Source organism: Rhinoderma darwinii, unplaced genomic scaffold (genome assembly GCF_050947455.1).
Source record: "Rhinoderma darwinii isolate aRhiDar2 unplaced genomic scaffold, aRhiDar2.hap1 Scaffold_1643, whole genome shotgun sequence".
NCBI lineage: Eukaryota > Metazoa > Chordata > Amphibia > Anura > Rhinodermatidae > Rhinoderma > Rhinoderma darwinii.
The window spans coordinates 14,941-42,848 of record NW_027462041.1 but is presented as its reverse complement, the minus strand read 5'-3'; the positions used below and the strand labels follow the sequence as shown (position 1 = coordinate 42,848).

General features: G+C 43.6%; 1 protein-coding gene across 1 annotated transcript; it reads left to right on the top strand.

The window, feature by feature from the left end:
- Window positions 1-27,575, top strand: LOC142699773 (phospholipase D2-like; the record flags this gene model as incomplete). The annotated part of the gene is made up of 16 exons (XM_075848082.1): window positions 1-172; window positions 979-1,131; window positions 4,712-4,861; window positions 4,996-5,079; window positions 5,907-5,985; window positions 9,492-9,602; window positions 9,688-9,864; window positions 10,334-10,457; window positions 19,421-19,539; window positions 19,621-19,734; window positions 20,071-20,175; window positions 24,193-24,281; window positions 24,849-24,962; window positions 26,622-26,671; window positions 27,116-27,253; window positions 27,422-27,575. Coding segments are annotated over exons 1-16 (1,883 nt in total), but the record flags the coding sequence as incomplete, so codon positions are not given.
- Between the last annotated feature and the right edge of the window lie 333 nt (window positions 27,576-27,908).

The following is a 27,908-nucleotide window of genomic DNA, read 5'->3' as shown; positions in this document are numbered from 1 at the left end:
CAAGATTAAACTTGTTATGGTCTTTGGTCCCCCATAGATTTTTTTTCTTAATGTCTTTTTTTTTTTTTCTTCATTTTAGGGAAGGTTTTATTCTGAAGAGATCTGGTGGTCATCGAATTCAGGGCCTCAATTGCTTTGGCCATCATCAAATCTGTTACCGTTGGTCGAAAAGGTCAGACTATTGACGATGACAATCATCCTTTAATAGCGGCCTTCATAGATTGGGATTAAAACCCAACTAAAACAGAAACTATGCCTTTCATTTATGAAGTCCTTTCATCTGTATCTGCCTCTACTCGAGGCCAGGGGTGGAATGAGAAGTAGGTCTGTCTGCTCAGTCCCCCTTGATTGAGATGTCCACTACCCTTATATAAGCAGCACCACAGTCACCTCTGAATCCTTTCCTTTCCAATTTATCACAAAATAATCCTAAAACACCGGGCTGGTACAATACTCTGGTTACTGCTGGTGCTGAACAAGGAAACTGGTGGATCCAAAGTATGATTAGATCCCATCTTGGAATCCATCAGCACTTTCAGCCTAAAATTATCTATCAAGTACCTATTGCCTAACCCATATTGTTCTCGAGATCTATGTTCGGTTATTCCATATTGGATCTGACGTGGTTGGGATCTGGGTTGTCAGATTGTATTAAATATGGATCCACAATGGTCATCTCTACTGGTGGTGTTGACTTCTAGACCATGAACATCTCTGTAATGTATGTGACTTTCCCTTTTTATTTATCTATATCCTTGCACACATCATCCTATCCTTACACTGTATTTTCTTCCTTCCTTCCACCATCGTTTTTCTCCTTCTTCTAACGTTCCCTCACTCTTCTTGGTGAGTTTCTTCCACATCTACATCTTCTTCGTACCTGGTTTTACTATGCTCCTTCGATGTTGAATGGTCTTTTGATGTTGAGTTCTGACCTTGACCATGTTGAGTAGAGAATGTCATCTGTGTCTTCTCCAGGTGGCTCGTGGTAAAAGACTCCTTCCTTCTTTACTTAAAACCAGACTCTGGAGAAATTTCCTTTGTACTGCTCTTCGATCCAGAATTCAAAACCCAAGTTGGCAAAAAATCAACAGAGACTAAATACGGAGTCAGCATAGAGAACTATTTAAGGTAAGTGATTAATGGTTGACCAGTCCAGTTCTAATGCTGTCAATGGAAATTTATGATATGCTATCGCTGTGGCTTTTATCTTGAGTTAGGCCTTTTTACAATGACTCAGCCCCCAAAGTTTACCTTTTCCGAAAGCCACCATTCCCGAAATCTCCTCCATTCATCTGGTAGGCCAAGTACAACTGCCAGGAGCCTTCCGAAACCTAAACACTGGTGCCTGGGTATACCAAAGAAGAGTGCCACAGCCCTGTCATGCAGCTGATCAGCGGGTGCCAGCAATCCCCCCCCCCCCCCCCCGATCAGATATTAACAGCATGTCTTTTGGACAGGCCATCAATGTTAGACAAGTACAACCCTTTATTTTGTGGTATGATCACAGGGGTAACAAGGCATCGCCAGGATTCACATTTATATAGACTGAGCCAAATGAAGGCACTCAGAGCTGTCCTGTGATACCGCCTGTTAGGGAATACTCTACATATGCCCTAACCGATGCCCACATATATAATTACACTCTATGGAGAAAAGTATGTGCCCCCTCTTAATCATTGAATTCCGCTGTTTCCTTCAGTCCCATCTGCCAGGTGTATAACATCCGGCACTCGCCCTGCAGTCGTCATTACAGACATTAGTGATAGAACGGGTCCTTGTAAAGAGATCAGTGACTTCCAGCGCGGTCCTGTAGTAGGACGTCACCGGTGTAACAAGTCAGTTCTGGAAATGTCTTCCCTCCTAGATATTCCACCATCACCGGTAAGTGATATCATTGTAAAGTGGAAGCAACTCAGCCACGAAGTGCAGACCACGTAAAGTTACAGAGCGGGGGGCCGAGTGCTGAGGAGCAAGTGCAGAAAAGTCGCCAACGCTCCGCTGACTCCATAACTGTACAGACCTCCTATGGTATTAATATCCGCACACTGTGCCCGGGAGCTTCATGGCCTGGAGGTAGAACAGCTGCACACCAGCCTTACATCACCAAGCACAATGCCAAGCGTCAGATGGGGAGGTGTATAGCTGCCGCCACCGGACTCTGGAGCAGCGGAAACGTGTTCTGTGGAGTGACTCTTCTCTATCTGGGGTCTGATGATGAGTCTGGGTTTGGTGAATGCCAGGAGAGCGTTACCTGCCTGACTCCATTGTGCCAGCTATAAAGTTTTGTGGGGGAGGGGTAATACCATTGAAGGGAAATCTTAATTCTTCAGCGTAGCAAGATATTTTTGACAATTGTGTCTTCTAACTTTGTGGGAACAGTTTGGGGTTCGGCTCTTTTCTGTTTCTCATGACTGCACCCCAGTGCACAAGGTCCATAAAGACATGGTTGGTTGGTTGGTTGGGTGAGTTTGGTGTGGAAGAACTTGACTGGCCGCACAGAGTCCTGACCTCAACCTCATCCAAACACCTTAGGGAAGAACTAGAACAGAGATTACGAGCCAGACCCCCTCCCCCAACATCCGTGTCTGGCTCACAAATGTTCTTCTGGATGAAAGGGCAAAAATTTCCACGGATGCCTCAAAATCTTGTAGAAAGTCCCCAGAGGAGTGGAATATGTTTTATTGCAAAGGGGGAACCAACTCCATATTAATGTCCATGGGTTTAGAATAGGACGTCCTAAAAGTTCCTGTAGGTGGAATGTGGAGGTGTCCCAATACTTCTCTATGGCATATAAAAATCAAAAGTTAAATTCCCCAAAATAAATTGAATTCTAACTTACACCATACAGCTACGTATAGCGATAGAAGATAATTCTTCTCAATTGACTGTCCTTAAAGGGTTAAGCTGTTTTTTTTTTTCTTAGCATTAGACTGGACTAACTCTCTGAGTGCATTACTGTTCTAAATCTGCAGGATTACAAATAAAGTGACTGTTCTATTCCTTGTGTTTTTCGGCCCATCCCAGGTCTCAGGCACTGCCAAGACCCTCTGCTCCGAAGGGGAGGGGGGGCAGCTTGTTCCCATAATTTATTTTGACCTACTTAATCTCGGTAATGGGACCTTGCACATTCCATGTATGAAGTGGTGTCCTTATTCCAGCAGTAACTTTTCGATAAGAACATCTATAAATAGTTTGTAAACCCCTCCTCTGATAGTTATGTAAAAAAAAAAAATTCCTATGAAGGCCTTGGCAAATAGAAGGCATTGTGCCAACTGCTACACTTCATCGGTTATCATGTGTACTGCCACTCTGCCGAAATTATACCCTTCCAAATGTTCGTGAATTTTCCCTCCCTCTTACTCTGCACAGCATTTCACTTTTTTGAGCAGCAGTTTGTGCTCCAGAGCTGCTCTTCCTACAGTAACAAGAAGTTATGATGACTGTCAGTCATCTTGAGATTTAAAAATAACATTTTTGGTCACCCAGTCACTCACAAATATACAAACACTTCCTCCGCTTTCCACTTTTTCTTTCTGTCTTGTCTCCCAGTCTCTGGTACGTTACTCTAATTATCAAACCCGGTCCCTTCTCTCGCTACGTTGATTAGTACACAAAGAAATAACTCTTTCATCGGAGTTAGAAACACCCTCATAATGTGCAAAGCCAACTCCTCCTCTTAGGTGACCATGAGATTGTAGAGTTTGCTACGTCTATTGCTCGACCATATCCTAACCAACTTCACTCCCCTTCTAGATCCCATAAAACACACCGAGACATTGGGTTGGATAAAATTGGCCACATCAGCCATTTTATTAAACAAAACATACAATAATTACCATCATTTGCATAAATATACAAAATATTTTGTAATTACTAAAAGGGGGAGTCCTTGGAGCTACAAATCTGGCACCAAACTGCCCACATATATAATATTTACCCCCAACAGGCTCAGGGGCAACGTTATCAACACCACAGATGGCTGTCATAACCACTCCCCAGGAGACACCGCCCACCAGGAGCCCAAAATGAAGCCGTATAATCTGGGAGGGACCATAACCACGATGAATCCCCCCACGTAACAATTTACCACCAACTGGATGGACTCCCAAGCTGCCAACACGCTGCCGCGCAAAAAAACAGCTCATAGCCGGCCACATAAAAGGAAAAAAACCAAGAGGAACACAGAAAAAACATTAAAAACAACATGAGGGAGGGCGGGACAGACTTATACCCTGCTGTCTGCTTCGTAATGGCGCTTAAATCCCTCCAGCTTTCCCACTTATGTAACCCCTGACATCGCCCTCCAGTTTACGCCTCCCCTAACTAACCCTCCCCTTCCTAGAACCATTGTCATGCTGGCCTACCCCTATGGCTTTCAGCCTGTGTCCGGCCATTACTTTTATCTCCATGGATAGAGAAGTCGGGCAGACAATATCTGAAATATGGTAAGACACGCAATATTTTAGTTAATAAATAATCTAGAGCTTTAATGCTGCAGCCTGACACAGAGCTCTAGGGAAAAAAATGGATTGTAAATACTATTTAAATAAAACCTAGCAATGATTCTGCGGTAGATCAGTGTATTTCTGTATTATATTGTATGCGTGTTAGAGGACACAAGTAACTACTACGTCGAAGTACTAGCTAGCTGCTCATAAGCTAATAAAATATTTTCCCTGGTGCTAAATATTCCTTGTAAACATTACAGGACGCTGATCCTGAAGTTCAGTGGGTATCGTCAGGCTCGTTGGTGGAAGCAGCAGATCACCCAGATTGCTGAAGAACATGGAAAGGACTTTCTGAGTTTTCATCGGTTTGAAGCCTCTGCTCCAGTGAGGCATAAATCTCAAGTGAAGTGGTGAGGATTCTTTGAGTAGACTTTTTTTAGGCCTTTTTGCCCGTTCCACCACTCTCCTCTCTGTATGTTTTTATGCTATTGTCCATTTAATATTAGTTTTTTTTTGTTCATTCCTTGTTCCCTTCCCCCGCCAGGTTTGTTAATGGTGCCAGTTATTTTGCTGCCGTTGCGGATGCTCTATTGCAGGCTCGAGAGGAGATCTATATTACTGACTGGTGGTAAGCCACAGATGTGGGGTAACTTTTATGACATTTTTGTTGGACTTGTAGAACACAAAGGGATGTCCGGGGCTCCACAGGGCTATCTGGGGCACCATATCAGTCCCTGTGGCCAGAAGAGAGTCCAAAGGCCTGCACTACTACAAATTATAAGTGACCATTACATTTTCAGAGCTTTAATCTATGACTTTCGACTATTTACACAGTAGACCTATCTCCGACGTTGTAATGACTATCTAGCCAAATCTAGACAACTGTTCTAGAATATAGTGACTTCCATAGTGTTTATGGTGGGCTGGTCTAGAACGTGTCTACCTACATTATGTGGTCGGCAGTTTGAGCTTTGCGCCAATCGTTAGGCCATTTCCAACGTTTCGAGACTTTTCAGTGACCCCAAAAATTCTAAAATTGAAACCGCTCATACAGTACGTTTCAAGATCTGGATCTTCAGATCTTTTTGATTACTTATATTATGGTGGTCTTGACGATATTTGACTGCAGTGTGGGTTTTCCCAGTCCTGGAATTTAGGAAACTAGCTGTCGAATTTATCCCCACCAAAGTATTTCTAAAAAATGTCCCTCAAGAAAGTTTAGGAGACGTATAGGAGAGCAGCAGGACTGACTAGAATAAAGTTGGGTGGTCTAGAATTGAGTATAGCTTTGTGGGGCAGCATTTCTCAACTGCGGTCACTTGAGGACTGTCGCTTAGAAACATTAATCTAGGACACAGCAGGGATGTTAAGAATAATCTGTTAAGTGATCTAGAACACAGTAGGGTAGTCTAGAACATAAGCTTCAACAAGGTTTCTCATATCTTATCTATATAGGCTCAGCCCAGAAATCCACCTGAAGCGACCAGCATTGGATGACTTGTTTAGATTGGACATTATCCTGAAACATAAGGCGGTCAGTACTGAGGTTTATGTTTTTCCATCTCCTTAACTTGAATGTGTGACATATAGATTAATAGGGTATATGTTACGGCTCTCACTGGAAATCCTTAAACCGCAATTGGTTTGACGCTGGCTGAACATAGGTGTGGATTCTAAGGAAGTTCTCCATTCTTCAACCTCAAGTGGGTATGATCTTTCCTGGTCAGACCCCAGGTCGCAATCCCCAGAGTAGTCTGTAATTGGCAGCGGACGCTCTGTAAGAAGGTAAAAGTGATATGAATCAGAGTTGGAGTGAAGCCAAGGGTCATCCTGGGGAAAGAGAGGTCCCGATGCGACAAACCAGTGAAGCAGATCAAGACATAACCAGAAGACAGGCCAGAGTTCGAAACCAAGAGGTTGTACTTCAAGTACCAGGCGACAAATCTGAAGGAGAGAGACTAAGTTCAGAGGAGAGATTAAGGTCAAGGTCCAAGTAAGGGTTAAATATAAACTTGCTAGTTAGACAGAATATACCTTAATCTACAGGCAAGGGTATCCAGGCAGATCTTCGTCACCAGGCTAGGTGGTTCTACCTGGAAACCCGACACTACCCCTGGCTGAGTACAGAGAGCCGATGAGCGACGCTGGATCGGGACCAGATAATAGTGTTCTATGAGTTCACAATAAACTATTATGACAAATAGAAACGTCTGCTACATGTCATTTATGGTCTTGCAGTATTATGACCGTTGATAGCAGTAGGGTGTACACCATGGTATCATAGATAGTTGTCCACTGATGAGCAACTCGATAGATCTTGTGCAGCCTTCACTTTACTTCTAAGACCAAATTCAAAACCTTAGCATTTTGGTTGACTGTGTTGATCAGATGGAAGAAGTTTTACTGTTGCCGAGACCTACACCATCCCAGGCTACCAAGAGAGAATATGTCTATATTGCCCATTTGCCGATTGTAACATAAAGGGTGGCGATTAAAGAGCAAACTGACTATTTTTGTCTCCGAAATTAATCCACAAGTAAGGTCAACCAACAAGGAGCTGGGATTAATGAAGGCTTGAACCTTTCGGGCTACATTGTCCATCGAGGCTTGAATTACAAATACGGATGGAGGCTTATTCTTCGATCAACTATAGGATGTGTGCAAATGTCAAGGTATAAGGCCAATTGAAAAGATGCAGCAATCTAGCACAAGTATAGGCAGTCTTCATTGATCCCAACGATCAATGAAGGTTGCCTATTCTTGTGATATATTGACACCTATGAGGGCATTGATTGAGGCTCCCATGTCCATCAAGTATGACGTGTACCGCTTTGTCTACTTCATGCTTAAAAATACATGCAGGGGCCTGATTTACAACTGCAAACCTTGCTCACCTCCAATCCGCATCTCTTTCCTCGACTTACGGTGCAAGGATGTCCATGTTTAGTACTGAGACCCCAGGAAAAACTGCATTGGGGTGATGATATATTAAACAGTGAAACTCAATAGTTAAAGAACGTTCATGAAAAAATTCATTGGTCTTCTCAAAGTACAAAAAATTTGTATCCTCAGTAGATCATTACATCCCAAGTAACATCAATGATACAGTCAAGGTTGAAGCCTGACCCATATACACATCTTAAGACCTGTCTCGAAACCTGAAGTTGCTAAACATTCCTGTATGTATGCAACTTAGTGTGGGACTCTCTAGTTGGGTAGATAATGTTCCTTCAGGTCTAATGTGGTACGTACACTACCGTTCGAAAGTTTGGCGTCACCCATACAATTTTGTGTTTTCCATGAAAACTCACACTTATATTTATCAAATGAGTTGCAAAATGACTAGAAAATATAGTCAAGACATTGACAAGGTTAGAAATAATGATTTTTATTTGAAATAATAATTTTCTCCCTCAGACTTTGCTTTCGTCTTGGAATGCTCCATTTGCAGCAATTCCAGCATTGCAGACCTTTGGCATTCTAGCTGTTAATTTGCTGAGGTAATCGGGAGAAATTTCACCCCATGCTTCCAGAAGCCCCTTCCGCAAGTTGGATTGGCTTGATGGGCACTTCTTGCTTACCATACGGTCAAGCTGCTCCCACAACAGCTCTATGGGGTTGAGATCTGGTGACTGCGCTGGCCACTCCATTACAGATAGAATACCAGCTGCCTGCTTCTTCCCTAAATAGTACTTGCATCATTTGGAGGTGCTTTGGGTCATTGTCCTGTTGTAGGATGAAATTGGCTCCAATCAAGCGCTGTCCACAGGGTATGGCATGGCATTGCAAAATGGAGTGATAGCCTTCCTTATTCAAAATCCCTTTTACCTTGTACAAATCTCCCACTTTACCAGCACCAAAGCAACCCCAGACCATCACATTACCTCCACCATGCTTGACAGATGGCGTCAGGCACTCTTCCAGCATCTTTTCAGTTGTTCTGCGTCTCACAAATGTTCTTCTGTGTGATCCAAACACCTCGAACTTCGATTCGTCTGTCCATAACACTTTTTTCCAATCTTCCTCTGTCCAATGTCTGTGTGGCTTTTGCCCATATTAATATTTTCCTTTTATTAGCCAGTCACAGATATGGCTTTTTCTTTGCCACTCTGCCCTGAAGGCCAGCATCCTGGAGTCGCCTCTTCACTGTAGACGTTGACACTGGCGTTTTGCGGGTACTATTTAATGAAGCTGCCAGTTGAGGACCTGTGAGGCGTCTATTTCTCAAACTAGAGAGTCTAATGTACTTGTCTTGTTGCTCAGTTGTGCAGCGGGGCCTCCCACTTCTCTTTCTACTCTGGTTAGAGCCTGTGTGTGCTGTCCTCTGAAGTGAGTGGTACACACCATTGTAGGAAATCTTCAGTTTCTTGGCAATTTCTCGCATGGAATAGCCTTCATTTCTAAGAACAAGAATAGACTGTCGAGTTTCACATGAAAGCTCTCTTTTTCTAGCCATTTGGAGGGTATAATCGAACCCACAAATGTAATGCTCCAGATTCTGAACTAGCTCAAAGGAAGGTCCGTTTTATAGCTCCTCTAAACAGCAAAACTGTTTACAGCGGTGCTAACATAATTGCACAAGGGTTTTCAAGTGTTTTCTAATCATCCATTAGCCTTCTAACACAGTTAGCAAACACAATGTACCATTAGAACACTGGAGTGATGGTTGCTGGAAATGGGCCTCTATACACCTATGTAGATATTGCATTAAAAACCAGACGTTTGCAGCTAGAATAGTCATTTAGCACATTAACAATGTATAGAGTGGATTTCTGATTAATTTAATGTTATCTTCATTGAAAAAAACTGTGCTTTTCTTTAAAAAATAAGGAAATTTCCAAGAGACCCTAAACTTTTGAACGGTAGTGTACGTCCATATAAAATAACTGGGATCAGGGCAGCCATATAAATCTCCTGGGCCTGGTCCAAGCCAACTTGGTGGAAAGTGAGTGAATAGTTTGTGGTTTCATAACTGCATTGTACAGAAGCTGTGATTGAGTCATTAAAACCTTTGATCTATATATGCGCTCTTTTTTTCAGGAGGCTGGAGTACGAGTTTGTGTCATACTCTTTAAGGAGATGGAAATGGCTCTTGGTATTAACAGTGGATACAGCAAGAGAGCATTAATGCTTCTGCACCCCAATATTAAGGTGAGGAACACAAGCTTCACTCATGTTACATTCTTAGGGTAAGTATTGGAGTCTAGTGATCCCCTTTCTCTCTTCCATCTTTCAGGTGATGCGTCACCCCGATCACGTGTCTTCGATCGTCTTCCTTTGGGCTCACCACGAGAAGATGGTGGCCATTGACCAGTCTGTTGTGTTTCTGGGAGGTTTAGATTTGGCCTATGGGCGATGGGATGATCATGATTACCGACTCACTGATGTAGGATCAACCGAGAAACAGCAACAGGTATCAATAAGCCCAGAAATGTTCCACCAGGAGAGCTTTTAACCCATGACCCAAAATGTTACTGTTCTTACTCCAGGTCACTTTCTCTTCTTCTACAAAGTCAATGGTCTACCATGATACTGTATGACATTACTCCTATTATTCCCTCTTTCTATTAGTCCACCGTGATAATATTGCATACCTCCTATTACTTCTTACACTTTCTGTAATGTCCTCACTCCAGAACAGCTCCCATACTCATCCATATGACCTTCCTAATACCCCTCCCTCACGTTACCTTCTCCTGTTACTCCTTACCTAATATAATATAACTCTCGCTATTGTTCCTTACTCCTCATAACCGCTAATATTACCACCGGTAACTTCATATAACCCTCCCTTTCCCTGATCTCTCTTTTCTTTCACTGTCTTTCCTCTTGTTGGTTGTCTCCCTGCTCCTTTAAGGTGGCCTCCCGCTGTCTCTCACCAGAAAGGAACCTCGGCTGCCAACCTTTCAACTGAGGATCCTAACATGGTGTGCCAGACCTGGATGGGTAAAGACTACAGTAACCTTATCCTCAAAGACTGGGTACAACTGGACAAACCCTTCGAGGGTAAGAAACCAAACATGGCAGACGCTTCAGTCTTCACTCCGCAGGACAGACTCCTAGCCCTCATATATATATGTGTCACCCTGCAGGAGGAGGAGTAGACTCATAGCTCTCTTCTATATTATATATATATCACCCTGCAGGAGGAGGAGTAGTCTCATAGCTCTCTTCTATATATATCACCCTGCAGGAGGAGGAGTAGTCTCATAGCTCTCTTCTATATATATCACCCTGCAGGAGGAGGAGTAGACTCATAGCTCTCTTCTATATGTATCACCCTGCAGGAGGAGGAGTAGACTCATAGCTCTCTTCTATATATATCACCCTGCAGGAGGAGGAGTAGACTCATAGCTCTCTTCTATATATATCACCCTGCAGGAGGAGGAGTAGACTCATAGCTCTCTTCTATATATATCACCCTGCAGGAGGAGGAGTAGTCTCATAGCTCTCTTCTATATATATCACCCTGCAGGAGGAGGAGTAGACTCATAGCTCTCTTCTATATGTATCACCCTGCAGGAGGAGGAGTAGACTCATAGCTCTCTTCTATATGTATCACCCTGCAGGAGGAGGAGGAGTCTCATAGCTCTCTTCTATATATATATCACCCTGCAGGAGGAGGAGTAGTCTCATAGCTCTCTTCTACATGTATCACCCTGCAGGAGGAGGAGTAGACTCATAGCTCTCTTCTATATATATCACCCTGCAGGAGGAGGAGTAGTCTCATAGCTCTCTTCTATATGTATCACCCTGCAGGAGGAGTAGTCTCATAGCTCTCTTCTATATATATCACCCTGCAGGAGGAGGAGTAGTCTCATAGCTCTCTTCTATATATATCACCCTGCAGGAGGAGGAGTAGTCTCATAGCTCTCTTCTATATATATCACCCTGCAGGAGGAGGAGTAGTCTCATAGCTCTCTTCTATATATATCACCCTGCAGGAGGAGGAGGAGTCTCATAGCTCTCTTCTATATATATCACCCTGCAGGAGGAGGAGTAGACTCATAGCTCTCTTCTATATGTATCACCCTGCAGGAGGAGGAGTAGACTCATAGCTCTCTTCTGTATATATCACCCTGCAGGAGGAGGAGTAGTCTCATAGCTCTCTTCTATATGTATCACCCTGCAGGAGGAGGAGTAGACTCATAGCTCTCTTCTATATGTATCACCCTGCAGGAGGAGGAGTAGACTCATAGCTCTCTTCTATATGTATCACCCTGCAGGAGGAGGAGTAGACTCATAGCTCTCTTCTGTATATATCACCCTGCAGGAGGAGGAGTAGTCTCATAGCTCTCTTCTATATATATCACCCTGCAGGAGGAGGAGTAGACTCATAGCTCTCTTCTATATGTATCACCCTGCAGGAGGAGGAGTAGTCTCATAGCTCTCTTCTATATAGATCACCCTGCAGGAGGAGGAGTAGACTCATAGCTCTCTTCTATATATGTATCACCCTGCAGGAGGAGGAGTAGACTCATAGCTCTCTTCTATATATGTATCACCCTGCAGGAGGAGGAGTAGTCTCATAGCTCTCTTCTATATATATCACCCTGCAGGAGGAGGAGTAGACTCATAGCTCTCTTCTATATATGTATCACCCTGCAGGAGGAGGAGTAGTCTCATAGCTCTCTTCTATATATATATCTCCCTGCAGGAGGAGGAGTAGACTCATAGCTCTCTTCTATATATATATCACCCTGCAGGAGGAGGAGTAGACTCATAGCTCTCTTCTATATGTATCACCCTGCAGGAGGAGGAGTAGTCTCATAGCTCTCTTCTATATTATATATATATCACCCTGCAGGAGGAGGAGTAGTCTCATAGCTCTCTTCTATATATATCACCCTGCAGGAGGAGGAGGAGTCTCATAGCTCTCTTCTATATATATCACCCTGCAGGAGGAGGAGTAGTCTCATAGCTCTCTTCTATATATATCACCCTGCAGGAGGAGGAGTAGTCTCATAGCTCTCTTCTATATGTATCACCCTGCAGGAGGAGGAGTAGTCTCATAGCTCTCTTCTATATATATCACCCTGCAGGAGGAGGAGTAGTCTCATAGCTCTCTTCTATATATATCACCCTGCAGGAGGAGGAGTAGTCTCATAGCTCTCTTCTATATATATCACCCTGCAGGAGGAGGAGTAGTCTCATAGCTCTCTTCTATATATATCACCCTGCAGGAGGAGAAGTAGTCTCATAGCTCTCTTCTATATATATCACCCTGCAGGAGGAGGAGTAGACACATAGCTCTCTTCTATATGTATCACCCTGCAGGAGGAGGAGTAGACTCATAGCTCTCTTCTATATTATATATATATCACCCTGCAGGAGGAGGAGTAGACTCATAGCTCTCTTCTATATATATCACCCTGCAGGAGGAGGAGTAGACTCATAGCTCTCTTCTATATATATATATATATATCACCCTGCAGGAGGAGGAGTAGACTCATAGCTCTCTTCTATATATATCACCCTGCAGGAGGAGGAGTAGACTCATAGCTCTCTTCTATATTATATATATATCACCCTGCAGGAGGAGGAGTAGACTCATAGCTCTCTTCTATATATATCACCCTGCAGGAGGAGGAGTAGTCTCATAGCTCTCTTCTATATGTATCACCCTGCAGGAGGAGGAGGAGTCTCATAGCTCTCTATATCTGTATCACCCTGCAGGAGGAGGAGTAGACTCATAGCTCTCTTCTATATGTATCACCCTGCAGGAGGAGGAGTAGTCTCATAGCTCTCTTCTATATGTATCACCCTGCAGGAGGAGGAGTAGACTCATAGCTCTCTTCTATATGTATCACCCTGCAGGAGGAGGAGTAGTCTCATAGCTCTCTATATGTATCACCCTGCAGGAGGAGGAGTAGTCTCATAGCTCTCTTCTATATATATCACCCTGCAGGAGGAGGAGTAGTCTCATAGCTCTCTTCTATAGGTATCACACTGCAGGAGGAGGAGTAGACTCATAGCTCTCTTCTATATGTATCACCCTGCAGGAGGAGGAGTAGTCTCATAGCTCTCTTCTATATGTATCACCCTGCAGGAGGAGGAGTAGACTCATAGCTCTCTTCTATATATATCTCCCTGCAGGAGGAGGAGTAGACTCATAACTCTCTTCTATATATATCACCCTGCAGGAGGAGGAGTAGACTCATAGCTCTCTTCTATATGTATCACCCTGCAGGAGGAGGAGTAGTCTCATAGCTCTCTTCTATATGTATCACTCTGCAGGAGGAGGAGTAGACTCATAGCTCTCTTCTATATATATCTCCCTGCAGGAGGAGGAGTAGACTCATAGCTCTCTTCTATATATATCACCCTGCAGGAGGAGGAGTAGTCTCATAGCTCTCTTCTATATATATCACCCTGCAGGAGGAGGAGTAGACTCATAGCTCTCTTCTATAGGTATCACACTGCAGGAGGAGGAGTAGACTCATAGCTCTCTTCTATATATATCACCCTGCAGGAGGAGGAGTAGACTCATAGCTCTCTTCTATATATATCACCCTGCAGGAGGAGGAGTAGTCTCATAGCTCTCTTCTATATATATATCTCCCTGCAGGAGGAGGAGTAGACTCATAGCTCTCTTCTATATATATCACCCTGCAGGAGGAGGAGTAGTCTCATAGCTCTCTTCTATATATATCACCCTGCAGGAGGAGGAGTAGTCTCATAGCTCTCTTCTATATTATATATATATCACCCTGCAGGAGGAGGAGGAGTCTCATAGCTCTCTTCTATATATATCACCCTGCAGGAGGAGGAGTAGTCTCATAGCTCTCTTCTATATATATCACCCTGCAGGAGGAGGAGTAGTCTCATAGCTCTCTTCTATATGTATCACCCTGCAGGAGGAGTAGTCTCATAGCTCTCTTCTATATATATCACCCTGCAGGAGGAGGAGTAGTCTCATAGCTCTCTTCTATATATATCACCCTGCAGGAGGAGGAGTAGTCTCATAGCTCTCTTCTATATATATCACCCTGCAGGAGGAGGAGTAGTCTCATAGCTCTCTTCTATATATATCACCCTGCAGGAGGAGAAGTAGTCTCATAGCTCTCTTCTATATATATCACCCTGCAGGAGGAGGAGTAGACACATAGCTCTCTTCTATATGTATCACCCTGCAGGAGGAGGAGTAGACTCATAGCTCTCTTCTATATTATATATATATCACCCTGCAGGAGGAGGAGTAGACTCATAGCTCTCTTCTATATATATATCACCCTGCAGGAGGAGGAGTAGACTCATAGCTCTCTTCTATATATATATATATCACCCTGCAGGAGGAGGAGTAGTCTCGTAGCTCTCTTCTATATGTATCACCCTGCAGGAGGAGGAGTAGACTCATAGCTCTCTTCTATATGTATCACCCTGCAGGAGGAGGAGTAGTCTCATAGCTCTCTTCTATATGTATCACCCTGCAGGAGGAGGAGTAGTCTCATAGCTCTCTTCTATATGTATCACCCTGCAGGAGGAGGAGTAGACTCATAGCTCTCTTCTATATGTATCACCCTGCAGGAGGAGGAGTAGTCTCATAGCTCTCTTCTATATGTATCACCCTGCAGGAGGAGGAGTAGACTCATAGCTCTCTTCTATATATATCTCCCTGCAGGAGGAGGAGTAGACTCATAACTCTCTTCTATATATATCACCCTGCAGGAGGAGGAGTAGACTCATAGCTCTCTTCTATATGTATCACCCTGCAGGAGGAGGAGTAGTCTCATAGCTCTCTTCTATATGTATCACCCTGCAGGAGGAGGAGTAGACTCATAGCTCTCTTCTATATATATCTCCCTGCAGGAGGAGGAGTAGACTCATAACTCTCTTCTATATATATCACCCTGCAGGAGGAGGAGTAGACTCATAGCTCTCTTCTATATGTATCACCCTGCAGGAGGAGGAGTAGTCTCATAGCTCTCTTCTATATGTATCACTCTGCAGGAGGAGGAGTAGACTCATAGCTCTCTTCTATATATATCTCCCTGCAGGAGGAGGAGTAGACTCATAGCTCTCTTCTATATATATCACCCTGCAGGAGGAGGAGTAGTCTCATAGCTCTCTTCTATATATATCACCCTGCAGGAGGAGGAGTAGACTCATAGCTCTCTTCTATAGGTATCACACTGCAGGAGGAGGAGTAGACTCATAGCTCTCTTCTATATATATCACCCTGCAGGAGGAGGAGTAGACTCATAGCTCTCTTCTATATATATCACCCTGCAGGAGGAGGAGTAGTCTCATAGCTCTCTTCTATATATATATCTCCCTGCAGGAGGAGGAGTAGACTCATAGCTCTCTTCTATATATATCACCCTGCAGGAGGAGGAGTAGACTCATAGCTCTCTTCTATATATATCACCCTGCAGGAGGAGGAGTAGTCTCATAGCTCTCTTCTATATATATCACCCTGCAGGAGGAGGAGTAGACTCATAGCTCTCTTCTATATGTATCACCCTGCAGGAGGAGGAGTAGTCTCATAGCTCTCTTCTATAGGTATCACACTGCAGGAGGAGTAGACTCATAGCTCTCTTCTATATATATCACCCTGCAGGAGGAGGAGTAGACTCATAGCTCTCTTCTATAGGTATCACACTGCAGGAGGAGGAGTAGACTCATAGCTCTCTTCTATATATGTATCACCCTGCAGGAGGAGGAGTAGTCTCATAGCTCTCTTCTATATATATCACCCTGCAGGAGGAGGAGTAGTCTCATAGCTCTCTTCTATATATATATCTCCCTGCAGGAGGAGGAGTAGACTCATAGCTCTCTTCTATATATATCACCCTGCAGGAGGAGGAGTAGTCTCATAGCTCTCTTCTATATATATCACCCTGCAGGAGGAGGAGTAGACTCATAGCTCTCTTCTATATGTATCACCCTGCAGGAGGAGGAGTAGTCTCATAGCTCTCTTCTATATGTATCACCCTGCAGGAGGAGGAGTAGTCTCATAGCTCTCTTCTATATTATATATATATCACCCTGCAGGAGGAGGAGTAGTCTCATAGCTCTCTTCTATATATATCACCCTGCAGGAGGAGGAGGAGTCTCATAGCTCTCTTCTATATATATCACCCTGCAGGAGGAGGAGTAGTCTCATAGCTCTCTTCTATATATATCACCCTGCAGGAGGAGGAGTAGTCTCATAGCTCTCTTCTATATGTATCACCCTGCAGGAGGAGTAGTCTCATAGCTCTCTTCTATATATATCACCCTGCAGGAAGAGGAGTAGTCTCATAGCTCTCTTCTATATATATCACCCTGCAGGAGGAGGAGTAGACTCATAGCTCTCTTCTATATATATCAGCCTGCAGGAGGAGGAGTAGACTCATAGCTCTCTTCTATATGTATCACCCTGCAGGAGGAGTAGACTCATAGCTCTCTTCTATATATATCTCCCTGCAGGAGGAGGAGTAGTCTCATAGCTCTCTTCTATATATATCACCCTGCAGGAGGAGAAGTAGTCTCATAGCTCTCTTCTATATATATCTCCCTGCAGGAGGAGGAGTAGTCTCATAGCTCTCTTCTATATATATCACCCTGCAGGAGGAGGAGTAGTCTCATAGCTCTCTTCTATATATATCACCCTGCAGGAGGAGAAGTAGTCTCATAGCTCTCTTCTATATATATCACCCTGCAGGAGGAGGAGTAGACACATAGCTCTCTTCTATATGTATCAGCCTGCAGGAGGAGGAGTAGACTCATAGCTCTCTTCTATATTATATATATATCACCCTGCAGGAGGAGGAGTAGACTCATAGCTCTCTTCTATATATATCACCCTGCAGGAGGAGGAGTAGACTCATAGCTCTCTTCTATATATATATATATCACCCTGCAGGAGGAGGAGTAGTCTCGTAGCTCTCTTCTATATGTATCACCCTGCAGGAGGAGGAGTAGACTCATAGCTCTCTTCTATATGTATCACCCTGCAGGAGGAGGAGTAGTCTCATAGCTCTCTTCTATATGTATCACCCTGCAGGAGGAGGAGTAGACTCATAGCTCTCTTCTATATATATCACCCTGCAGGAGGAGGAGTAGTCTCATAGCTCTCTTCTATATGAATCACCCTGCAGGAGGAGGAGTAGTCTCATAGCTCTCTTCTATATGTATCACCCTGCAGGAGGAGGAGTAGTCTCGTAGCTCTCTTCTATATGTATCACCCTGCAGGAGGAGGAGTAGACTCATAGCTCTCTTCTATATGTATCACCCTGCAGGAGGAGGAGGAGTCTCATAGCTCTCTTCTATATATATATATCACCCTGCAGGAGGAGGAGTAGTCTCGTAGCTCTCTTCTATATGTATCACCCTGCAGGAGGAGGAGTAGACTCATAGCTCTCTTCTATATGTATCACCCTGCTGGAGGAGGAGTAGTCTCATAGCTCTCTTCTATATGTATCACCCTGCAGGAGGAGGAGTAGACTCATAGCTCTCTTCTACATGTATCACCCTGCAGGAGGAGGAGTAGACTCATAGCTCTCTTCTATATGTATCACCCTGCAGGAGGAGGAGTAGTCTCGTAGCTCTCTTCTATATGTATCACCCTGCAGGAGGAGGAGTAGACTCATAGCTCTCTTCTATATGTATCACCCTGCTGGAGGAGGAGTAGTCTCATAGCTCTCTTCTATATGTATCACCCTGCAGGAGGAGGAGTAGACTCATAGCTCTCTTCTACATGTATCACCCTGCAGGAGGAGGAGTAGACTCATAGCTCTCTTCTATATATATCACCCTGCAGGAGGAGGAGTAGTCTCATAGCTCTCTTCTATATTATATATATATCACCCTGCAGGAGGAGGAGTAGACTCATAGCTCTCTTCTATATATATCACCCTGCAGGAGGAGGAGTAGACTCATAGCTCTCTTCTATATATATCACCCTGCAGGAGGAGGAGTAGTCTCATAGCTCTCTTCTATATGAATCACCCTGCAGGAGGAGGAGTAGTCTCATTGCTCTCTTCTATATGTATCACCCTGCAGGAGGAGGAGTAGTCTCATAGCTCTCTTCTATATATATCACCCTGCAGGAGGAGGAGTAGTCTCATAGCTCTCTTCTATATATATCACCCTGCAGGAGGAGGAGTAGTCTCATAGCTCTCTTCTATATATATATCACCCTGCAGGAGGAGGAGTAGTCTCATAGCTCTCTTCTGTATATATCACCCTGCAGGAGGAGGAGTAGACTCATAGCTCTCTTCTATATATATCACCCTGCAGGAGGAGGAGTAGACTCATAGCTCTCTTCTATATATATCACCCTGCAGGAGGAGGAGTAGTCTCATAGCTCTCTTCTGTATATATCACCCTGCAGGAGGAGGAGTAGACTCATAGCTATCTTCTATATATATCACCCTGCAGGAGGAGGAGTAGTCTCATAGCTCTCTTCTGTATATATCACCCTGCAGGAGGAGGAGAAGACTCATAGCTATCTTCTATATATATCACCCTGCAGGAGGAGGAGTAGACTCATAGCTCTCTTCTATATATATCACCCTGCAGGAGGAGGAGTAGTCTCATAGCTCTCTTCTATATGTATCACCCTGCAGGAGGAGGAGTAGACTCATAGCTCTCCTATATGTATCACCCTGCAGGAGGAGGAGTAGACTCATAGCTCTCTTCTATATATATCACCCTGCAGGAGGAGGAGTAGTCTCATAGCTCTCTTCTATATGTATCACCCTGCAGGAGGAGGAGTAGACTCATAGCTCTCTTCTATATGTATCACCCTGCAGGAGGAGGAGTAGACTCATAGCTCTCTTCTATATATATCACCCTGCAGGAGGAGGAGTAGACTCATAGCTCTCTTCTATATGTATCACCCTGCAGGAGGAGGAGTAGACTCATAGCTCTCTTCTATATGTATCACCCTGCAGGAGGAGGAGTAGTCTCATAGCTCTCTTCTATATGTATCACCCTGCAGGAGGAGGAGTAGACTCATTGCTTCCTTCGATCTTTGATTTCAGATTTCATTGATCGGATGAAAAATCCTCGAATGCCTTGGAGGGATGTGGGTGTTGTGATTCATGGTAAAGCAGCTAGAGATGCCTCCCGACACTTCATCCAGAGGTGGAACTTTAACAAGGTGAGAATAACACCAGGCTACTCAAACTAAATTATCCTCTGCTTTCGATGTTACACATTAACCCTTTGTTCTGTGTTACAGACCATGAAAAGCAAATATAAAGGGTTGGCATTTCCATATTTGCTGCCTAAATCTCAAACGACAGCAGAGAAATATCATTACACGGTACCAGGATGTCACAGTGCCACTGTGCAGGTGTAGTACTGTGTTGAGTGTGTGCTGTGTGTGAGCGCTGTGATAGGGGGCTGAGCGCTGTCTAGATTAAAAATAACAAGAATTCTAAAAATGTGTACGACCGGTTTCTAAGATAGGAAAGAGTGACCGCAATGTGTGGCATAATAAATACATTTTCATCCATGTTGTGCTCATGTTGGCATGGGTTTTCTAAGGGTACTCCAGGTTAATCGTCTTCCTCTGAAATGTGCCCCTTTGTGCGTGTCTGAGACAGGGAAGTTTAATTATGAGACCATTTTATAAGCAACTTGAAAAATGTTGTGCCCTCTAACCCGGCTGTTTTCTACCTCTCTATAGGTGCTTCGGTCAGCTGATCGCTGGTCGGCCGGGAGTAATGAATGCAGCATCCTCAATGCTTATCTGCACTGTATATCCCACGCTGAACACTACGTGTACATAGAGGTAAAGTCACTACTGATCTGTATACCAACTGTGAGAGCGTCTATATATAACAATCACTTCTAATATTCCTAATTAATTGTAGAGATCCTGCTTAACAATAAAGTGTATATTACATACCGCTATACGAAGGACATCTCCAAAATAAATGTCTAAGATCTGTATATATAGTATATACTCTATACTCCATAGTCCGGTATATCTATAGTATATCCTCTATTCTCCATAGTCCGGTATATCTATAGTATATTATGTATTCTCCATAGTCCGGTGTATCTATAGTATATCCTGTATTCTCCATAGTCCGGTATATCTATAGTATGTCCTGTATTCTCCATAGTCCGGTATATCTATAGTATATCCTGTATTCTCCATAGTCCGGTATATCTATAGTATATCCTGTCTTCTCCATAGTCCGGTATATCTATAGTATATCCTGTATTCTCCATAGTCCGGTATATCTATAGTATATCCTGTATTCTCCATAGTCCGGTATATCTATAGTATATCCTGTATTCTCCATAGTCCGGTGTATCTATAGTATATCCTGTATTCTCCATAGTCCGGTGTATCTATAGTATATCCTGTATTCTCCATAGTCTGGTATATCTATAGTATATCCTGTATTCTCCATAGTCCGGTATATCTATAGTATATAATCTATTCTCCATAGTCCAGTATATCTATAGTATATCCTGTATTCTCCATAGTCCGGTATATCTATAGTATATCCTGTATTCTCCATAGTCCGGTATATCTATAGTATATCCTGTATTCTCCATAGTCCGGTATATCTATAGTATATCCTGTATTCTCCATAGTCCGGTATATCTATAGTATATAATCTATTCTCCATAGTCCAGTATATCTATAGTATATCCTGTATTCTCCATAGTCCGGTATATCTATAGTATATAATCTATTCTCCATAGTCCAGTATATCTATAGTATATCCTGTATTCTCCATAGTCAAGTATATCTATAGTATATCCTGTATTCTCCATAGTCCGGTGTATCTATAGTATATCCTGTATTCTCCATAGTCCGGTATATCTATAGTATATCCTGTATTCTCCATAGTCCGGTATATCTATAGTATATTATGTATTCTCCATAGTCCGGTATATCTATAGTATATCCTGTATTCTCCATAGTCCGGTATATCTATAGTATATAATCTATTCTCCATAGTCCGGTATATCTATAGTATATCCTGTATTCTCCATAGTCCGGTATATCTATAGTATATCCTGTATTCTCCATAGTCCGGTATATCTATAGTATATCCTGTATTCTCCATAGTCCGGTGTATCTATAGTATATCCTGTATTCTCCATAGTCCGGTATATCTATAGTATATCCTGTATTCTCCATAGTCCGGTATATCTATAGTATATCCTGTATTCTCCATAGTCCGGTATATCTATAGTATATCCTGTATTCTCCATAGTCCGGTATATCTATAGTATATTATGTATTCTCCATAGTCCGGTGTATCTATAGTATATCCTGTATTCTCCATAGTCCGGTGTATCTATAGTATATCCTGTATTCTCCATAGTCCGGTATATCTATAGTATATCCTGTATTCTCCATAGTCCGGTGTATCTATAGTATATCCTGTATTCTCCATAGTCCGGTATATCTATAGTATATCCTGTATTCTCCATAGTCCGGTGTATCTATAGTATATCCTGTATTCTCCATAGTCCGGTATATCTATAGTATATCCTGTATTCTCCATAGTCCGGTATATCTATAGTATATCCTGTATTCTCCATAGTCCAGTATATCTATAGTATATTATGTATTCTCCATAGTCCGGTATATCTATAGTATATCCTGTATTCTCCATAGTCCGGTGTATCTATAGTATATCCTGTATTCTCCATAGTCCGGTATATCTATAGTATATCCTGTATTCTCCATAGTCCGGTATATCTATAGTATATCCTGTATTCTCCATAGTCCGGTATATCTATAGTATATTATGTATTCTCCATAGTCCGGTATATCTATAGTATATCCTGTATTCTCCATAGTCCGGTATATCTATAGTATATCCTGTATTCTCCATAGTCCGGTGTATCTATAGTATATCCTGTATTCTCCATAGTCCGGTATATCTATAGTATATCCTGTATTCTCCATAGTCCGGTGTATCTATAGTATATCCTGTATTCTCCATAGTGTGGTATATCTATAGTATATCCTGTATTCTCCATAGTCCGGTGTATCTATAGTATATCCTGTATTCTCCATAGTCCGGTATATCTATAGTATATCCTGTATTCTCCATAGTCCGGTATATCTATAGTATATCCTGTATTCTCCATAGTGTGGTATATCTATAGTATATCCTGTATTCTCCATAGTCCGGTGTATCTATAGTATATCCTGTATTCTCCATAGTCCGGTGTATCTATAGTATATCCTGTATTCTCCATAGTGTGGTATATCTATAGTATATCCTGTATTCTCCATAGTCCGGTATATCTATAGTATATTCTGTATTCTCCATAGTCCGGTATATCTATAGTATATAATCTATTCTCCATAGTCCAGTATAGAAATAATATGTCTCGAAGAAGGTTTTGGTTTTGGTCGGGAGCAGGTCCCGGGATTTTATAATGTTTTGCCCTTGCTCCGTCTTCTACTGTTATTTTATGTTGTATTTCGCACTTCCCCCGTCGTCTTGTGTCGTGGCTCTCGTGACTTGTGCAGTTACGGGACCTCGTATGGTACAGATATTGGTGTGAACGTTTAGCCTCTCGGACGAGTGGGCAGAAGGCAGCGTGCCCCTGTTTTTATTGGCACCGGTACAGACGACTCGTGCTGTGGTTGTTCTGGAAACAAAACAAAAATGTTCACTATAGAAGACGACGACTGTTTTGCTGACGTGTCACCTCCGATTACTCCTCTGCAGGGAGAAGGGGGGGGGGGCGTCACTGCTTATAAAAGACCCTTATTATTGTTCATTCTGGTTTGACACGTCGCTGCCAGTTGTGCAACGTTTTTATTTTTTTCTATTACGTTTTATAGAAGTTCTTGTTGCCATCTTTAAAAAAAAAATAAACTGGTTTATGGAAATGTCTAATTTGCCCCTAAATTCTACAGTAATTTTCCACACCTGCAATAAGCTCTTTTGTAGTCAAATGAGAAGGGCCTGTAACTATAGTTTTTGCATTCGGCCCCCAGAACTTCATGTTCTGCCTCTGTGTCCATTAACTTTTTTGGGCACCCTGTGTATTCCAGACTATCCGATTAATAGGATTTCACGCTTGTATTCCTGATATGACAAAGACAACATTCAGCCCTGGCTGCTGTCTTCCTTTCTACCACCTTCCTCTCCGGTGGCATACTTATCATAGAGGCAGACCATGTCATTGTTATGGGGCCCCTAGTCAGAGGTGGCCCAGAACCGAACTGCTTCTGCTGCTTTCCATCATGAGTGATAAAATTCTGGTCATCTGCACCCGCCACTAGGGGGAGCTCAATGCACGAAGATTGAAACCGCTCCCAAGGAGTTCAATAGGTGCTATATAAATCTGTATTTAGGTAGTTCCACCTAGTGGTGGCTGCGGACAGCCAGCGTTGTATTATTAATCTATCGGTGTCATAAAAAAGGGAGCTAAGATTTTGAAACCTAGATACACAAACCTAAAGTACCTTATACCCAGTTATAGTTGCTATAGCACATTTTTCTTCTTGGCCTTATTTTCCTCTTTTTTGGGTTGTGCTACGGACCCCTATGATTTCAGTGCATGCCCCTGCAGCCGGGACCAGAAGTGCTAAGACTATGTAGACCACAGCGGTCCGATCGACCATCGTGCGTCGCGTTTTCTGATACTAATCAGCCCATAATACACCCAAGAAATGATAAAATGTATACGAAATTATTACGATGCCCAACATGACGAACTCATTAGGTAAATTCTCGTCAGAAATTGGAGAATTATTGGTTTGTATGGTAGCCATGTACAGTGGATGATGGCTCCCGATAATCTCCCCTCTCTATAGAACCAGTTTTTCATCAGCTCTACAGACGGAAGAATAATCCAAAACATGATTGCGGATGCCATCGTACAGCGGATTACCTGGGCTCACAGGTACGGAAAGGTCATCAGATAATATGATCTATAGTTTAGACCAGTGGTCTCCAGGGTATGTCCGGACATGCTGGTTGTTACAGTTGACTCTCTTGGGGATGACAGGACAATGACACACATTACAGGTGACTGCGCCATTTTATATTGTTGTATATTTGTCCTCACTTTCACTATTTACTATTTGGATGACTTCTCTATGACAGCCGTTGGCCAAAAGTCAAATTGTGTCACCATTTGTCATGTCCATGTAGCTCATGTCCCTGAATCCATGGGGTTATTGTTACCACAACCAATTCTGCCATCTAGACCTTGAATAAGAACGACTAATGGCTCCATCATTCACTGACCAGCTGTACTATATAAGTTCCCCATCTTCGGTAGGGTACACCTAGACATTTAATCTCTGTAATGGATGACTACCCATTTAAAAAATAATAATTGAAGACCTTAAATAGTTCTTTTTGTGCAACTGACCTGCTACTCTGCATACCGATTCCAGAATTGTGCCCCTGACAGAAAATAATTTGGCCCCGCTGCTGTCTTCTAACTCCTTTTCAATCATTACAGACAAGGCAAAAAGTTCCGCGTCTTCATTGTGATTCCTCTGTTACCCGGCTTCGAGGGGAATATTGACATGGGAGGTGGCAACTCCATCCAGGCCATACTGCACTTTACATACAGGTAACACAATGGTGACAGCAGGTCATCTCTCTGGCAGAGGTACCAGATGTTCCAGGTGAGACCGTCAATGGTCAGTAACGTTGGAGAAGAGGGACTAATCGTTCTCCAGAATTGAAAGTTCTCCAGACAAATGACAAAATCTCCAGCGATGATAATGATCCTGAATTCTGGTTCACAACTGATGTGACATATAGTCTAGAACAGTGATTCTTAACTCCAGTCCTCAAGTACCGAGATGGGTCATATTATCAGGATTTACTTAGTATTGCATAGGTAATATCATTATTTTAAGTGCATGAGGAATTCCCACAGGGGTTCTCTTTATGGAAAACGCTCCGATCATGTCCTATTAGGGGTGCTTGATGACTGGATTGGTTGAATGAACGTTAGTCTAGGCCTCCAACTGGATTATCATTAGTCTAAGACTCTCACTAGTCTAACGTTTGTTTAGGTCTGCGTTTGTCTGACCTTAGTTCTGTATCCCCGTTTACCTGATGTTAATCTAGAATTCTCACTGGCTTAAACTTTCTCTAGAGCCTCCATTAGTCTAACATTTGCCTAGAGCTCCCACTGGTCTAACGTTAGTCTAGAATTTTCATTGGCCTGACGTAAATCCTATACACCAACGGCTAGTCTATAATTTGTACTATTCTAACATTAATCTAGAACCTCCACAAGTTTGTAGAGCTCCCACTGTTCTAATGTTGGTCTCCCAGTAATCTGACATGAGTCTGGACCTCCAAGTGGCCTGACATTAGTTTACAACTGCCAGTGGCCCAACATCAGTCTACAACTCTGTGGCCTGGCCTCAGTCTGCCACTCCCCGGTGGCCTGGCCTCAGTCTGCGACTCCCCGGTGGCCTGGCCTCAGTCTGCGACTCCCCGGTGGCCTGGCCTCAGTCTGCGACTCCCCGGTGGCCTGGCCTCGGCCTGCGACTCCCCGGTGGCCTGGCCTCGGTCTGCGACTCCCCGGTGGCCTGGCCTCGGTCTGCGACTCCCCGGTGGCCTGGCCTCGGTCTGCGACTCCCCGGTGGCCTGGCCTCGGTCTGCGACTCCCCGATGGCCTGGCCTCAGTCTGCGACTCCCCGGTGGCCTGGCCTCAGTCTGCGACTCCCCGGTGGCCTGGCCTCAGTCTGCTATTCCCCGGTGGCCTGGCCTCAGTCTGCGATTCCCCGGTGGCCTGACCTCGGTCTGCGACTCCCCGGTGGCCTGGCCTCAGTCTGCGACTCCCCGGTGGCCTGGCCTCGGTCTGCGACTCCCCGGTGGCCTGGCCTCGGTCTGCGACTCCCCGGTGGCCTGGCCTCGGTCTGCGACTCCCCGATGGCCTGGCCTCGGTCTGCGACTCCCCGATGGCCTGGCCTCGGTCTGCGACTCCCCGGTGGCCTGGCCTCAGTCTGCGATTCCCCGGTGGCCTGGCCTCAGTCTGCGATTCCCCGGTGGCCTGGCCTCAGTCTGCGATTCCCCGGTGGCCTAGCCTCAGTCTGCGATTCCCCGGTGGCCTGGCCTCAGTCTGCGATTCCCCGGTGGCCTGGCCTCAGTCTGCGATTCCCCGGTGGCCTGACCTCAGTCTGCGACCTGGCCTAAATCTCTAGCATTTCTGAACTAAATGGAAAGAAAATGTGTTTGTTTTTTTTCTAAACTTCATCTTCTTCCTTTGCAGTTCTATTTGCCGTGGAGAAAATTCGATAATATCACGTTTGAAGGAAGAAAGTAAGTGTGAGCTGTGTGCGGGGGGACTGTAATATATAAATTTAGAGGAGGTCAGATCAAGAAATATTATGTTATCAGAAGGGCCCTGTAGTAAAAGTCAACGTGGGGCCTCTCTCCAATGCTGGTTAACTTTACCACACGCACGTAGTTCTTGTGTTCCCCCTCCCCACAAGCCTTCTACAAGAGGAGGGTGACATGTATTTAACTGATAAGCACCAAAATGTTTAAGGTTATTTTAATAATAGAGGTAAAAGGGGATAGAGCCTATAATGTTGCGACCCACTTCCCGTAGACCTCATATGAGCGTGTGTCGCTTGTATGGTACGTATGCCTATACTATTAGAGCATGGCCTCCTCAGGTGTGTATCAATGGCTAGGAGCTGGCGTTTTATGGTCTTCCCTATGTAGTACTTTGTACAGTACTTATTGTTTTTCCCCTTGTAGTGGGAGACACCTGGCGTCAATACCTATCAGTGTGTGGCCTGAGGACACATGGGGACATGCCTGATGGGTCTCTGGTCACTGAGCTCATTTACATACACAGCAAAATGCTCATTGTGGATGATCAAAAAGTCATAATTGGTAAGTTCTGAGGAACCAGTAAAACATGGACAACGTTGTCCAACCATCTCCGGTGCACTTGGTATATTGTGAACGTTTCGGTCATCTACTCTTATTTTTGAAGATTATTTTCTGGAGGTCATGGACCTTGCGACATATAATGGTCTCTGTTTTTATTTCTTTGTGGAGGTTCGGCTAATATCAATGATAGAAGCATGCTGGGAAAGAGGGACAGCGAACTGGCCGTCATAGTGGAAGATACAGAATATGAGAAATCTTTCATGGATGGAGAGCCGTACCAAGCTGGGAGATATGCACTTAGCCTGCGCATGGATTGTTTTACGTAAGTCATTATTTTTTACTTCTCACAATTCAAATTTAATTGCAATATCCCATTATCACATACTCATACCAGCCTTACATATACTAATATTACATCATCACCTCATCCTATACCAGCCTTACATATACTAATATTACATCATCACCTCATCCCATACCAGCCTTACATATACTAATATTACATCATCACCTCATCCTATACCAGCCTTACATATACTAATATTACATCATCACCTCATCACATACCAGCCTTACATATACTAATATTACATCATCACCTCATCCCATACCAGCCTTACATATACTAATATTACATCATCACCTCATCCCATAC